Consider the following 16,881-nt stretch of genomic DNA (forward strand, 5'->3'; position numbering starts at 1 on the left):
GCTGCACACTCCAGTTATCATAGTTATCATAGTTCTGTTTCCTTCTCTTTGAAGAGTTCTCAGACAGCTCCTGATCTGATAATGTGTAGCTTGATCATCAGCTCAGAAGAGACCACAACGCAACCTCACACAGTGGTTGTGTGCTTTGCCCCACAGTGGCAAAGACTTGCACTTTCATATTCAATTCAGCTTCTCCATCATGTAGTTTTCAGCTGCTTCATACAGGGTTCAGCATATTAGTTGTTTTCATAGGTGTGCTCTATAGCTCAACAATGGCTCATAATAAGACAACAGTCTTTCAAACAGGTCAAGTGCCTCTATGCATATCATCAGTTTAAATGTTTGCCTATTTTACTTCATCAAATATATCATTGTACTGAATTTGAGCAACCCTAAGCTTAATGCAGATTCTTTTAACAATTATCCACCTCAATTAAATCTATGGTCTGGAGCACAGGCTGTTGTCGATCAGGGCAAGCTAAAGAATAAACATTTTGTGTCAGCAAGGGGTGGGGGAAAGCCATTCACCAGAGCATATCTTAAGTGCTGCTGATGTGGGCTGGCCTTCTCCACACGCTCTTCAAGGCTGGTGTGTTTTCTGAAAACTTCTAACATTTGAATCGCTTCCATTTATAAGCCTGCGATTAACCGCATGGCTCAGGTCCGCGTGAAACCCGCGCGACCGTGCTCGCGTGAACCCGAGCAGCTAAGGAGCCGTCGCTCTCTTTTATTTAAATACTTTGCGCTGCCAGGAGCAAAGTCCAGCGTAAACGTCTGTCACCCTCTGACGCACTCTTGGTTGCTTTGGAACCCATGATAACAACAACAGCCGGTGTCACAGACCACGTGTTCTGCTCCGCACCCACTCACACAAACACACTCAAACACAACAACAACAACAACAACAACAACAACAACAACACAAAATAGGCCTACTCCGGACTCACACCGGACCGCTCGGGACCCTAACCCAGGCTTTCGGGACCCTAACCCAGTTGTGGGACCCTAACCCAGTCGCGCGACAAAACCCAATGAAGGGACGCTCGGGACACAAACCCAGGGCGATTTCAAAACCGGACACTCACCGGACGCTTGGGCCCTTGGGCGATTTTACCAAAACCTCTTTTTTCGGGACCCTAACCCAGTTCTGGGACCCTAACCCAGTTCTGGGACCCTAACCCAGTTCTGCGGTTATAGAGTCGCTCTCTCAACTTACTCGGCGTTGCTTAGCGTGTAATGTAGCCTCAAATCCCGCCGATCGTCATTCATCGAGGAGAAAAGACAGATAGCCAATCCACCTGCCCGATGACAAATTCTCACGTCTCGGGACTTTACTACAGGAACTTCCTGGCTGACGTCAGTCTTTCAGCGTGTCTCTTCTCCCCTCGGTGAATGTCGACTCCAGGGCTCTGGCTCTCGAAGGACCAATTAATGATAGGTTTGTAGCTTAAACCTATTCGCTGGAACGTTGAAGACAATATAATTACACAGCAAAGCAAGACCCAAAGTAGGCAAAGTTCTTCATGTTACTCATGCATGAGGGAGACCTGCCTGGAGCCAAGTGTCGTTCCACCACTTGACCCCCGTCAGACTCTCAGCCAGGTTCCCCATAGCACTCCTTTTATTGTGGTTACATGAATATGCATAGGGTCATTAACATATAACATCTTACATAGGTAAACATGTGAACAAAGGATTGTGTGTGTGTGTGTTTGTGGGGTCAGAGCGTGACCCCATAAATGACTTCCCTAAACCTACTGGTCTGGAAAGTCCACCAGTTCATCTAAACAAAAGGCACTCAGACTAAAACAGATATAGCCACGTTTATCCTACCATAAAACAATAAAACAAGGTACGACCTCCTCCCATGCTCCCAGGATGTAGGTGTGGATTCCAGAACACTCTGGAATCTACACCAAGCCTTTGCAGCCTGCTAAAGATCACACATCCTATCACTACACAATTGATTATACACCTCTAAGCATATATAAGTAGATATTTCTAAGCATAAATGACAATCAACATTGCAAAACCTAACAACAGCAGACCTCAGTTCAGACCTAATCTCAATGGAAATGCTGTGTTGCAGGAATAAATGCCCCCCAAACTCGATGAAATGGATCAACAAAGAAGAATGGGCCAAAATTCTGACACTTCAAGTTATTGCTGCTAAAGGTGGTTTTACAAGCTACTGAATCATTGGCAGTACTTAGTTTTCATAGCAACGAATATTTGTCGCTACTGAAATGACAAGAGAATATATTTCAGGCACTTTTTATTTAAAGGAGACATGGCAGACCATAAAATGAACAGAGAACAGACAGCACAGGCGGCACACATGTGCAAAGACAGAAAAGGAATCATGAAGTCTAAACAGTGCTCGTATACAAGAAAAAAAAATCTCTCAGTGCTCTGAAGTAACAATCAAACATGGCACAAATGAGAACCATGAGCTGAGTATTGCACTTGAAGAACTGCTGTGGAATGTGCTTACATTTGAAACATTTTTTTAATAGAAAAAACAACAGATAAAAACATTTTTCTTTAAATATGTATTAAAAGTCTCTCAGGGACTTCATTAACTATCAAACCTGAGAGATTCTATTGTGTAGATACATATACAATGTTTCTACTGTGGCATTTAATGAAAAAGTGCCATATTCAGCATTCAAAGTACCAGAACCAGAATGTATAATTACAAGATCTAATTTAATTAAATATCTATTTCAGCACACAATATAATTGGTCCCTAAACAGAATCATCTTATCTTTTGCTGCAGCAAACATCCTTTCAACTTTCCATTTCAAGCAAAATTATAACTTATCTCTGCTGACCATGAAGAAGGCCTCACGAGCCATAAAGCCTCCCAAAATGTCTCTGACCCTTGAGTATCGGGGTCATTTGATTCAAGTGTGTCTGATGATATGGTAAACTGGCAGAGACGTGATGTATGAGGTCTCTGTTATTCTGTTTAGCGGGTTCTTTCGTTGCACTTTTACACCCAGTCCAAAGATCTCAATCAGTGTCTCACACAAGTTCCTCTTGCCTTATGTGTCCTCGTGTCAGTTGTAATAGTCACTGAAGAATGAATAAATACTGAACACCACACACACAGCCACAAACAGCGTCAAAGTGAGCCATAGAAGCCGCCGACTCGTGGATATCTTGGGGCAGAACTCGCCTACAACAGCCAGGACTTCCTCCATCCGCCTGCAAAGATAATAAGCTCATATAGCAGGTGACAAAATATTGGGCAAGGGAAAGTGCTCATTATGGAGGAACTGCAGAAGTTTCTTTAAATTACAGACATAATCTAAACTAATCCCACAAGATTAATTTAGCGATACGCATGTAAAAGTTATATGCAGCTGTGCAACCTTTGCAAACTGTGCAAAGGTCTTGAGCTTTTTCCTGTAATTTTTTAAAGTGGTCTTGAGCAAAAGTTGCCAGACATTGGCTGCTTTTTCACTCATTTTCAGTCCAGTCCTTGTACCTGACTATTTTCTTTCTTTTTCTTGTTTTGACAAATGAATCATTCAAGCATAAAAAAGCCAACACATAACAGGCAAATTAACAAAGACCTGACACAGCACCTGAGTTGATCCATGTACCGTTTATGTTTGCTTTTATGCTCTATTTTCACATATGTTTGCAAATGCTTCCATAAATCACTGCACCTATTTCCCACTTTTATAACAAAATATGTCACGTTCCCGGTCTTTGAGTGTTTTGTGCTTGGACTTATTAATCTTTTCTGTTTTTACGTTTTATACTTTCAGCACTTTCTGGGTTGGTTTCCTTATTTTTATGCCTTTTTAGTTTTAGTTTAGTAATCTAGGTTCTGTTCATGGACATTGTTTGTACTCAGTTCATTGTTTCAGTTATCCTGGCCCCTTGTGTTTGCTGCATCTTACTGGTAAGTCTCTGTCTCTATGTTAGGTGTTTTCCTGTTTTATCTTGGTGATCTTTCATCTCTTGTGCTTTGTGTGTAATTCTACTTCCCTTGGTGCGTTATTTCTAATTAGTTCCAGCTGTATTTCCCAGCTGTTTCCACTTCCCTCATTACTTCTTGTAGTTATTGTCTCCATTTCCCCTTAACTTTCGTTGAGTTGTCCTTAGCAGGTGTCTTACCTAGTGCTGGTCTTTCCTTGTGCTTTCTATTGTTCCCTGAATGTTTGCTTTCCTCATCTTAATACGTCATCTTGGATACTTTTCAGACTTTTTAAACCTTGGTAGCTGTCAGCATTAAAAGCTCACCTTATGTTATTCTGTCTCAGCGTCTTGCATGTGGGTCTGTAATAAAGTCTACCATCCCCACAGCAACTCATCAGAGAAATGAGGTGTGGCTAAAGACTTTTGCAGAGTACTGTAGATATAAACTCACTCTTTGTGATTTTAAAAATGGGTTTGTGGTGTTGTTATAATTTTTTTTTAATGTATTTTTCAATAAAATGAAACATTTTGTGTGTAATAAAGAGATTAATCTTCCACTGATCATGAATTATTCACAAAAAGAGCACAAACATATTTCAATCATACACAAGTATAAAAAGACATAAGAAGTTGCATTTTTCATAAATACTGCTCGGAGGGTAAAGTGAGGCATTTAATTTTAACCTGTAAACTGGTCATTTGTTGTGCTTATATCAATACTATCAGAGATGAGCATAAATACACAATTTATATTTCTTTTTCTAACATGGCAGAGTGAGTTTACCTGCTGTTCTTAAGCCTCTCTCCGCTCTCTTCATCCTTATTTTTTGTTTCCAGCAATGTGTCCGCAGCACTTTCGTCTTCACATTTTTCTTCCTGAAGCGCCTTGCCTTGCTTCAGTCCATCTTGGTAGCTGCGTTTGAAATGTTCACATTTACAAGTGAAATCGGGACACACAACTGAAATGATTTCTGATAAACAACTGTGTCATCACACTGTCCGCTTATCTACACTAAAAAGCAGAAGAGAGGGCCTCACCCTTTTTGATAGGCCTCCTCTTCGATCTTTGCCTTGATCTCGGCTCGGAGCTCCTCCAGGTTTACTGAAGGCTTGGCTGGCTCGTTTTCCTGCTCCGACACACTCTTTCCACTGCATTGTTTCAGATAGGAAAGAACAATTAGCCTTGGACACCGTGACGATCACAGCAGACGTAACAAAACACTGTTACAGTCAGGTTCCATCACAATACTGCGGCCCGGTTGTATAACGGATGAGACACAGTGCAGGCCGAGTGGGATGTGCATTCCCGACACCACCATCACAAGAACGATGAGTACAAACGAAAAACTGTGATTGCACTTTGCACATTTGTTATTGCGATTGTCCTTAAAGAACATCTAGCCCAGACACTGAGAGAGCTCTACTCAGGCTGACTTTATAACTACAATATGATTGGAGCCTTGTGCCTGGACTTTGTCGAACTCTTTCATAAATGTTTAGATTACTGGATAGCAAATCCCGTAATAGCATATCCCTCAACTCTAGCTTTTCTTTTAATGCTTTCAGGTTTATTTTTACCTCACTGGAATTGTTTCTGCACTTTAAAAACATCCTGAAGGTCACAAAAACAAGCTGAAGTCCCATCTGAGCACTTTTGATAAAAATGATTAGAAGTTCAGGGGTGAGAGGACTGAGGAATGACCTTGAAAATTAAGCAGTGGCACGTGACTTACATGCAGCCATGTATGTGTGCGTGCACGTGTAACAATATTAATACAAGAAACATACCATTCTGTTCCTGGTTGTGCAGCCTCTGTGGAGGTGGTGCCTTTCACGTCATTTGCTTCACACTGAGGAGAAAAGTGTTAAAAAAGATTGTAACCCTAATCTAAATCTTAATAACAAAACAGTATTTGCTACAATTGGCTTTACTTCTCTGGATGAACATATGCTTTAACATTTCGGGACTTTATAAACTTTATTATCTATTTTTGATTTTTCAGTTCCTCTTGGAGAAATACTAATTTCACATTTCAGAAGGTTTTTGGCACAGTTACATAACCCTTGTTTGTGTGCCATGGTCTGTGTATTTTGAATTTTGTACACACTCAACAGATGTGAATTATAACTTCTCAAAAAAAAGAAAAAAGAAAAATGACTGAGTGATACAACAGTTTTAACCAAGGACAGCAAAACAAATCTGACTAAAACTGTGTTGTGAGGACTGCCTCGAATTTCTTGAGCTGACATTGTTCCCTCGAGGGGATTCAAGTGTCCAGCCAGGTTCCCTTCACTGTGCCAGAAGAATGTCATGACTTGTTTATGGAATCAAGATTTACTTTATGAGAACCAGATTTGACTGACTGCTAAGCCAGGACAGGTCTAGCCTTTCCTTGAATTTCCCAAAGGAAATGAAGGTTTTTGTACGTTCAGTTCTGGTAAACCCGGAGAACTCATTGATAACATAGATTGAAGTGATGAGTTATTTATAGGATCAAGCTCTACTTGTTCAGAAATTAATTTTGAATTCGCTATCCTGAGATGCCCAATGATACGTTGCATAGTGTCCAGCAGCCCCTGGAACCTTGTATTGGATAAGCAGAGTACCTGGAGAGAACCCAGGAAGGAAGATGCAAACTCCACTTTGCACCCAGGGTCCTCTGATCAGTAATCATTGCTTTAATGTGAGACAGACAGTCTGATACTTTATGGACTTTATAGTACCAGTTTCGACTCATGTCGATGGTCAAACATCTCGAATGCCCCTACTAAAGTAAAGTAAACTTCTATAGAAGTAATCTTCTATATTTGGTGCTAATATTTTTCTTATAAAGATGAGAAAGTCAGAAACTCCACAGTTTTATTTCAATGTGCTACTGAGGACCGCTCTAAGAATCAAAGAGAAAAACATTTGTTTGTATCAAGCAATCTGTCACATACGACACAATAAAAAAATTGTTTGTGTCTGTAAAAATGCCAGCTACATTTGCAGAAATACTTGAGTGGAAGTATTTTATTTTACAAGAGATGAATATGTTGCCCACCCGCTGAGAAACTTTAACTCAGAAGTTTATCTGTGAGCGTGGGTGTCATTGTACTAAATGCTTAATACATCATTTCCCATAATTTCTCATCAGGACAGGAAGACCTACCAGGACAGGAAGAGCAGCACCAGTTGTGGGTCCTGCGTTGGAGCCTTGGCCAGCTGTGGCCGTGGTCTGACCCGGGATGTTAAGGAGATTAAACTTTGGCACCACCGCTACGCTCACCCTGCGTCGAGGCACCTGATCGGGTGAAAAGAAGACAAAACATGCAGCACTGTGTTTTACAACTACAGAGTCACTATAACTTTTCTTTTTTGTAAAGAAAAATGAAACAGAAAAAAACTGTAAAAACGGGGGAGGGTGAAACATTTTTAGGTGTGCTCGCAGCATGCCAGTATGGTCATACTTGCCATCCACTTTGGCGGATGGATTTATCTCTGACCCTTTGGACTGGTCAGTGAATATGAATCATGGTCCCAAGAGGCGCCGATGGGGACATAATTTATAGGGGCGAGGAGGTTAAGATCATTATCCTCATCTAGTCTCTTTATTTTATTTATTTATTGTTGTTTAGGGTTCAATTTAAGATTTTTCAGAACACTTTTAGAGCTCTTCATGGTCTTGATCTTCTGTATGGAACCATATGTAACTACTAGCTCTCTGAGCTCAGCTGATCCTGTTGGTGATGTGTCAGAAGACGTTAATGACAAAAGGTGACTGTGCTTTTGAAGTTGTGGCCCCCAAGTTGTGAAACTCGCTTAAATAGAATTTTGGATCTGTGGACACTGTTGATAACTACCAACCTGTACAGATTTACTTTTATATTTTTAAACAGCTACTGTCAAAAATAACCATGACAATCAGCGAAGTGGTTGAATCTTTAAATTGCTTGTTTTGTCTGACTGGCAGTTGCACATCCAAAACCTGTGCAACAACGTGAAGCAGAAAAAAACACAAAAAATTCATTGCTTACCTTTCCAATGGTGAGGGACATTGATCTAGATGGACGTGGAAGTCCATCGTCTTTATAAAGAGAGACAAAGAACCAGCATTAATAAAGCACAGTAACCATTTAAATGCTGATGTTTCTCCCAAATCTACAGTAAAGCTGCTCAGTAATGCAGCATTAGTACACTCCTAGCGGAATATACGAGTGAAGATGAAGCCAGCAGCAGTGCTGAAAAGGGAACACAAGTGTAATCTTACCTCCAGGGTCTACAGACACTCCGTAACGATTCGAGTTCTGGTTGGCCAGCTTCTTAAACTCCATGAGCTCTGCATGGTCCTTCTCATATGTCCTCTTAAGATTTTCCACATACTGCATCATAACCTCTGTGGCCTTGTTCATACGCTTCTCCTGTTAGACAATAAAACCAGTCTAAGCAGGCTTAAGTTACAGCATGAGCACAAAAACAAGAGCTTACACTAAAAAACTGTACACAGAGAGGAAATCATTCAACAGATGTACAAACCAAATACACAATAACCTGTGTATTTATGGATTTGTCCAACATATCTTTGACTTCTCCCATCATCTTGCTGATATTTTAAGTGAAGTTAAATGTTTTTAAAGGTGAATTAATGACACTATAAATAAACTGAAAACTGATCCTTACTTAGATTCTTTATCTGATATTATGGGAAAACACAAACAAGTATTTCTCTAAAAATATCCACACTCATCATGAATGAAAAAGAGGAATTAATAGATTGCTATTAATAGATTGGTAGCTGCACACAAAAGCAGTGATTCATCTGATTGATTTGGGGGTTTAAATAGCTGAAGACCTTTGCTCTTTTCCTGATGTTTTCATTGGCTGGCCTGAGGTCAGCCATGACATCAGATAAAAATCCTTCAGCATAATTTAAAAAACGCTGCCAAACAGGCATTCCTGGAGTACCAGTTGTTTAAACAATAAGCTGTTTTGTGTATTTTCGCAGCATGTTTCACTAAATTGTATAGAATTCTCATTCGTCTGTGTGTAACTGCACCTGGCGAACTGCGCCGACTATCTCTGCTCTGCTGGAGAGCCGTGTGGCAAGCCTGTGCAGCACTGCTACCGTCTCTTTTAGGCGCTGATAGGCTTCGCGCTGCTCCAGGTTCTGCCACATCGGCGCAGTCATCTGCAAGAAACACAACATGTTGTTGCAAATCTCAGGAAGAGAAAGTGTGCGTCCTTTATTGCACCTGAATTAACTCAGGCAAGAAAAATATTTACTGTGGGACACGTCCAGGAAACATTCAATAAATGAATGAGCACTAAAGAGCCAGGGGGAAATCTCCTTTTGTTGTAAGTTATCATCTATCTTACATCAGCCTTTCGAGGACCAACCTTTAGCGCTCCTTTGAAGTCATCTAATTCTTTTTCTGTGTCCTCCTCAGTCAAGTTCCTCTCCCTCTCTGACTGCTTGAGTCGCGTCTCCAGAGTGTAGTTGTCATTACGAAAAGCCAGCGACAGCTGGACGAATGCATTCTGTAGAAAGAAAGCTAATGCAGTTTAACACTCAGATTAAGAAACATATTAAAATGAAGGTGAGCTGCCTGTGATCGCAACACATGAACTCATTGTAAATAGTCATAGACGGGAGTCGGTGCAGTTACTGATGTGTGAGAATCAAGCGTCCCTGAGATGAGCATGGGGAACAAACTGTGAGTGTGGCATTCGACCTCTTGATGTTTTGTTATGTTGATCAAAGCTAATCTGCAGAGGTTTTTCCAACATACACGCCTGAGAGGAAATCTATGACCTCTGACTGTCCTGATCCAGACACATCCCAGAGGGAGCAGCGCGAGAGGCTATAGTCCGGGGCTTACAGCGTCACAGATGCCTGGATTTTCTCCACAGGAAATCACACAGAGTCTCTTTGGACTGATCAGGAACAGAAAAACACTTTCCTGTTGACAGAACACCACCGAAGCCAGGCAGGCAACCTCTGACGACCATGTAATTGTTTTTGCATCTCTTGTATAATTTTACAACTTCCACAAGCAACTTTTACCCAAGAATATCCCAGCAGGGAATTATAAAGTTTTTATGATTCTAAATGTCTGCTTTGGGAACACAACAGGTTATTGCAAACACTTGCACATGTACTTGAAAAGGCTCAAACCTGAGTGGAACAATCCATCTGCTTCCAGTGTCTGAACACAAGTCACTGTTCAAAGCAAACACTTTACTGCTGGCAGTCACTTTTATGATTTGCTATATTCTAACTCACGTGCAGCTAATCACTGTGGATAATTTAAAAGGCACAAGTCAGAACGTTAAAGCAAATATGTCTTATTTGAAAAGGAACATTTGGAATCTGCTAAAACTTATGTTTCGTTTTTCTTTTCTTTGTTTAAAGAAGTAAATTACATTTTTAAATTGGTCGAGTCTCCACTCCCTTCAGGCTTTCAAACGTTACATAAGATAAAGTGTCTTTAGCTTCTATAGAAACATATTTGCTCATTTATTTGTATAAACTGACTTTGTACACAGAAAATATGTGAATGAGCTTCAGAAGTGTTGTTAGGTTGATTTTGTTACCATCATTTAGCTGTTTCCAGTCTTTTACTAAGATTAGTTATCAAACTAACTGCTGTAACAAAATTATTTCCCAAATTTGCAATAAATATTACTTTATATTGCATCATATCGACTGGCATTATTAGGTAAAATTAGATTTTCACAGATACATCAGTATGGAAGTATTTATTGTCTATTTTCAGTCAAAGTGATGCTTGGTGTGGCCTCAAATCAATCCCAAAGGTGCTCAGTTTCCTGTTCTTAGCGATAGGAGCGGCACCCAGTGTGGTATTCTGCTACTGTAGTCCATCTGTTTCAAGGTTTGATGCATTGTGCATTCAGAGATATTTGTAATGGGTGGTTTTTTTGAGTTACTCTTGCCTTCCTACCAGCCCAAAAGCAGTCTGGCCATTCTCCTCTGACCTCTGATATCAACAAAGCATTTTCACCCAGAGAACTGCCACTCACTGGAAATTTTCTTTGAACAGACGATTGTTTGGAAAAACCCAGCAGATCAGCAGTTTCTTACTCAGACCAGCCTATCTGGCACTGACAACCATGTTACATTCAAAGTCACTTAAATCACGTTTCCTCCTTATTCTGATGCAGTTTGAACTTCAGCGAGTCGTCTTGATCGTGTCTACGTCCCTGATCAATGCACTGAGTGCATGATTGGATATTTTCATTAATGAACGTTTGAATTAGGTGAACCTATTATAGTGTACACATGCATAAACAGAATAAGTGCCAGTGTGTCAGTGTTCCTCCCTTTTAATTTACAGACTAACCCCCATTATCCATCCTCTTATCTAGTTCTTGGTGAGAATATAAATTCATAAAACAAAACATTTTTCTGCATGTGGTCATTTTTCACTAAAACATCAGAGATCAGGTACCAACCTCAACTTCTTTTTCGCTGAGTGGAGGAGCACTGGAATGAAATCAGAGAATGGAAGCATTACTCATAACAGTGAGATAGATGGTGAGGGCTATAAATTAAATGTTAACTACAGCAGCAGGTTGTTACACACCAGCCAGGCAGACCCCGATGAAGTTTGAGTTTTCTCAGCATCAAGTCTGAAATGTTGGGCATGGCGTCAGATCTTTCCTTTGTGTCACTGTTAGGTGTGTTCGGTGATGATGGCGAATCTGCAGACACAATGCTACACAAATTAGAGCTCATTATTTCTGGAGAATAATTTAAGTTTAAGGTAATTTGATATCTTTTGTGCAAGCTGACATAAACCAAATGCTGAAATGTAGAGGAAGAGCAGATAGGAGAGCGTTGTTACTACTACTAGTCCCATATAAATACATCGATCTTTGGGTTGTCAAACCAGTTCTCACCAGAGTAAATTCCAAGCAAAATCTTAGTGACTGGACTTTTTAAAGTCTCAGAACACAAGGATAATTTCCTCTTTTCATCAGGTGCTCTGTGGTTCACAAGCTTTAACAATAATGCCATCTGCTGATAAAAAACGAGAACACAAGTTTCCTTTCTGCTACAGTACTGTCAGGGGTGGAATAGAGGTAAAAAAAGAAAATAAAAAGTCGTCATTTTCTGAAGCGAATCAGATTTCAGGAAGTGCACACCCCAGTGTGCTGAATGTGCTTCTGAAAGTACTTTCTGTCTTACACAGGGCAAGAGGGCAAACAAGGAGCGTCACCTTTTTCCTGTTCAACAGCTTCGCTCAGCTCTGGTAACTTTGATCCCACAATGCTTTGATTTCGCATTAGCTTGTGCTCCTGTGCACACACACACACACACATACACATACACACACACAGACACAGACACAGACACAGACACACACACACACACACATAAAACATTAAGGCATTTTTATATAATTGTTACAACATTCTACCAAATGGACAGCTGGCACATAAAAAGAGGAAATGATAACAATAAAACTCGCTGAATTGGTGCTTTACCTCTCTGAGTTTAGACAGCTTCTGTGCACCCACCGGTGGGGTGGGGAAATCCTTGTACCCCGAAGTCTTTAAGCCAGCATCCTTGGGCTTGTCTGAGAAACTGTCCTCAGCTGTGGAAGGGAAAACTGGGGCTCCATTTCTAGAGTTAAGGCTGCCTACAGCATCCCAAGAAACAGCTCTCATTAGTGGTGGAAAGGCCCCAATAGTCTTAATCTCTGCTGTACACGGTGCCTGTTGAGTAGAAGGTCTGGGCACAGGCTTGGCGACCCCTGTGGCTGGAGCCTGGTTTGGACTTCGATTTGACTCGTCTGATTTGTTGACAACTGTAGGACTCTTGGGTTCACCGTTCTTCTGAACAGCAAAACGAGGTGTGAGAGTCCCCGAGGACACTTTCCTTTTGTCAGCTAACTTCCAGTCCACCAACAGCTTTCCCTAAAGTTGGCAAGATATGAGAGAAATACTGTATGTGCATTTCATCAGGCATTAAAGCGGCTGGATAACGCTCCACTTGGACATATTGGTGCTTCATGAGAGAAGCTAGGGTAGCACTACAGCATGCTTGTGAGGACAAACTAATAGTTAGAAGCTGAGATTCAGAGTATACAGTCCTGTGAAAAACTGAGTATACCCTTACTGCTTCCACAGGAATTAAGAAGGGAAGCAGCAACCATGTGCTTTTATTAAATACATTTAATCAACTGATCATCAGCAAGTGTGAGCACCTCTATAAAAGCAGAAGCTTTGTCAGTTCATTAGTTTGTTATTAGTTTATTATTAACACAATGCCACAGTTTTTCCAAGAGTGGACGTCCCAGTGCAGAGGTTAGGCCGTCCAACACTCCGAGAACCTAAAGAAAACCTGGAGGCTGTCGGTCCAATCCCTCCGCCTCTTAGTGAATACACATATGGCACAAATATTAAAATTCTAGCTGACTCCCTTTTTGAGTTGTTACATTCATTGCATGCATTAGTATTGTATAGAATTGTATAGTTAGTAATTAGTACCTTTTTATCCCTTAATTTTTACTTAGCATGTTATTTTTTTGTAATTCCTAGTTTTATTTCTCTTGGAGATATATCCTTCATATATTTATAAATGGACCATGGGGGGGCTTAGGGTGAAACAGCATTTCGGTACACTGTATACTGTGTATACTACTGTATTGACAAAAAAGCTCTTGAATCTTGAATTCAAAGAGCTTTTCAAAGAAGTAACCTCTGACCGTGACCTTGAGTTCAAAGTTACTTAGAGCTCATCATTACCAAACAAACTTGAAGCAATGTGATGCAGAGCGGGCCAAAATTCCTCCACAACGCTGGAGAGACTGATAAAGATAAAAATTCCAAGGTATTGCTGCTAGAGGCGTCTCTACAAGTCACTGAATCAGGACTGCATAGGGTCCTGTGAAGTGTTTCTTTTTCACGTGACTGCACAGCTGAAGTTGATGTGAAATTCATGTTGGTTTTTGGTTAAAGGTAACAGACAACTTATAATATATACCTGAGAATAACATAATAAATCTTGACAAAGGTCACAGGGAGACGTTTTGAATCTTTCAATGATCACAATCGTGTTTTTCCTCCTCACATTTGACATTTGAGTTTTGGTGTGTAAATAAACAAAATGCAGTAAGCCTGTTGATCGTACCTCCTGGTTCTGGCTGGTTGCATCAGGCTGCTCCCTCCCTGGAAACACCTCCTGATACTACAAGAGATAATAACAACTTTCTTGTGTTAAAATTTACTAACCTGATTAAAATTTGCCCAATGGTGATTTTTTTTTCAGAGACAATGTTCCACTTCATGTAAAGCAAATTAATTAGAGGAACATTAAAAAAAACACACACAAAAAGAGCCAAATGTGGCAAACATGTCATACTTCACACCACTGTGAGTGAAAGCTGTTTAACAGTGAGATCAGTTTCTTTACCTGGATCGTCTCCGAGGGTCCTGCTGCTGAAAGAGCAGAAAACAACTTACAAATCATCTTCACCAACTCAAGGAGTGAAAAAATGACGCCAAATTAGGAAAAAGGTTAAAAATAAGGAGTGTAGTTTATTGTTAATAAATCCAAAGAACCCAGACATGAGACAGAAAGCACACACCGGTCTGAGGGGCCACAGTAAGTGAGCTGCTTCTCGATGAACGCGGTGAGGATGATGGCGTTGGAGTCGGTGAAAGACCTGAGGTAGGGGGGTTGTGAAATAAAAATTGAAGCTATAAACATCTTTAATTTAAATGAAACGCTCAGACACCAGCTTCACACTCATAAATCTATGTGCAATGTTTTAGTTTCTATGTTTGTGTATGTTTGTGCGTGCGCGCTACCTGTGGGCGAATCAGTGAGGCTGCTGGTGGATCGCCGGCCTCGGCGTGTCAGGAAGCGATCGCTGACCTTCTTGGCCTCTTCAAGCAGCTCGAGGTTCTTCTGTCGATCCTCCTCAGAGAGCTGCAGCTCCGGGAGCGGATCTTTCACCAGGTCAATCACATTACCTGTGCTGTCTGAGAAAGACAATATGAAGGACGACACACGTGACACACAAATGCACACAGACCCGTAAAATTTCTGCTTGTTTCTGGTACCAAAATATAAGCAGATAATATGCCATAAAAAACAAAACAAAACACAAAATTAGGCTTCAAAATATATCAGATCAAAAGTGTATGCTCTGTTGTATCGGAGCAGCAGTGTCTCAAGTGTATTTATGTGGGATTCATTGGTCTAAAATCTCAAAGCAAGGAATAATTCATGGATGGATATCAGCCAGGAAATCAGGTGATGAGTGCTCGCCAACTTGGGGATGATTTTATCGTCTCCTCTTCTCGGAAACGGGCAACAAGCTAAACATCAAAAGTAATCAAAGCGCCAAAAGCATTTCAAGCATGTGTGAGTCTCAGGATGCAGATGACCAAACTTAGTCTTAATGTTGTAAAAGTTCTTGTGTATCCACGCACCATGAGAACATTAATTTATCTTTATACATCGCTGGACAGGTCTTTCAACAAAACTGATTGAAATATATTTTATATAAAAAAAGTCACTTTGAGAAGTCGCGATTTGACACAGTGTTAAAAATGTTTACCTAAGAATGGTTTAGTTATGGAAAAACACTTACAAATAAAGTGGAAAATTTTTATATGGTGCTGCACTACATCAAATAATAACTATTACATCATAACACAGTAAAAACTACAGTGATGTATGTGTGTTTGTGTGAGTTACCCACCAATTGTGGTGATGGGCACCCCGGGGGAGCTTCTGACCATGCGAGCTCTGGGACTGTGTGGTCTGAGAGAGAAAACAATGATGATCTGGAAATGCTGTCTCTGTTTCAAATTAAAATTGAGAAAGCTACTGGACGATTACCTGGCCTGTTCCAGCGGACGCCCATCCTGATGGACAACCTTAGCCTGCTTTGGGTAGACGATGGTGGGTGCAGTCATGACAACAGCTCGACTTTCACCTGGTACTAACTGTGCAACACAACAAAACTTAAGTGTGCAGCACTTAACACATCAGCCAGTTTGTGATATTAGATTAAACACAACCTTAATAAGGAACAGATCTTTTTAAATTAAGCTTGAACTTACACAATAAAAGGGTTAAAGGTAGATTTTGAACATTAACTTAAACCTCAAACTACATATTCCAAAAAAACAGAAAAAAAGAGCCAAATTTCAACAAACCAGTTTAAATCTGGCACTAACAGGAGAATATTGATTTGACCCACTTAAGCACAAAGAGGTCTGTCGCCTCTAGTAGGTTATGATGAACACTATTGTGGAATAGCTTCAAAAGGCTGCTAAAGGTAAGTACGCAAATAAATACAGACTGACATGAAACCCTTATTCTTTGAGAGGTCCTCTTAAAGTTTATCTTTGCAATAGATTCTTGAAAAAGGAGTCTTTCTGCTGCAGACAGGCTGCTGATTCACCGTGGCTCTGTTCCTATAAGGGTGGATACTTTTATAGTGTTGGCTTATGCACTGAAGATTATATTACACAGTTTCACTACTTTCTTCAGCGATTTCTTATCTAGCTTGTGTGTTTATGAGGTAAGGGGCACTGTTCTCTGAGGTTTAGCCTGTTTAACTCTTTATTATCTCTGGGATAATTAATGACTCAAACTTGGAGTCTGACCCATTAAGATCTGTCCTTAAAGTCTTTGAAAGCATTTCTAATCTTTATAAATTTCAAGGGTGAGATCGCTCAAATGGCACACAGATAAAACTTCTGATTATTACCATTACCATCATCACCAGCCTATCACAGGGCTAACACAGAGAGACAGACAACTATTCACACTCACGTTCACAGCTATGGCCAGTTTACCTAACCCCACTAACTGCATGTCTTTGAATTTGGGAGGAAGCCGGAGTAGCTAGAGCAGGGGTGGGCAATCTCAGTCCACGAGGGCCAGTGTCCCTGCAGGTTTTAGATCTCACCTTGGGTCAACACA

The 16,881-nt window shown here is 40.6% G+C and overlaps 1 protein-coding gene across 1 annotated transcript in view; it reads right to left on the reverse strand.

The window, feature by feature from the left end:
• Positions 1-2,262: 2,262 nt before the first annotated feature.
• irag1 (inositol 1,4,5-triphosphate receptor associated 1) overlaps positions 2,263-16,881 on the reverse strand; it is a 37,213-nt gene continuing 22,594 nt past the window's right edge. Inside the window, 19 exon segments of the mRNA XM_085163130.1 lie at positions 2,263-3,211; positions 4,719-4,847; positions 4,973-5,083; positions 5,723-5,784; positions 7,087-7,218; positions 7,952-8,001; positions 8,185-8,335; positions 8,971-9,102; positions 9,312-9,452; positions 11,388-11,418; positions 11,519-11,636; positions 12,155-12,233; positions 12,423-12,854; positions 14,071-14,127; positions 14,353-14,378; positions 14,528-14,605; positions 14,751-14,924; positions 15,650-15,711; positions 15,790-15,896. Of these exon segments, the coding sequence (XP_085019256.1) occupies positions 3,049-3,211; positions 4,719-4,847; positions 4,973-5,083; positions 5,723-5,784; positions 7,087-7,218; positions 7,952-8,001; positions 8,185-8,335; positions 8,971-9,102; positions 9,312-9,452; positions 11,388-11,418; positions 11,519-11,636; positions 12,155-12,233; positions 12,423-12,854; positions 14,071-14,127; positions 14,353-14,378; positions 14,528-14,605; positions 14,751-14,924; positions 15,650-15,711; positions 15,790-15,896 (2,235 nt within the window). The 3' untranslated portion in view covers positions 2,263-3,048.

This window comes from Neolamprologus multifasciatus, chromosome 1 (genome assembly GCF_963576455.1).
Source record: "Neolamprologus multifasciatus chromosome 1, fNeoMul1.2, whole genome shotgun sequence".
Taxonomy (NCBI): domain Eukaryota; kingdom Metazoa; phylum Chordata; class Actinopteri; order Cichliformes; family Cichlidae; genus Neolamprologus; species Neolamprologus multifasciatus.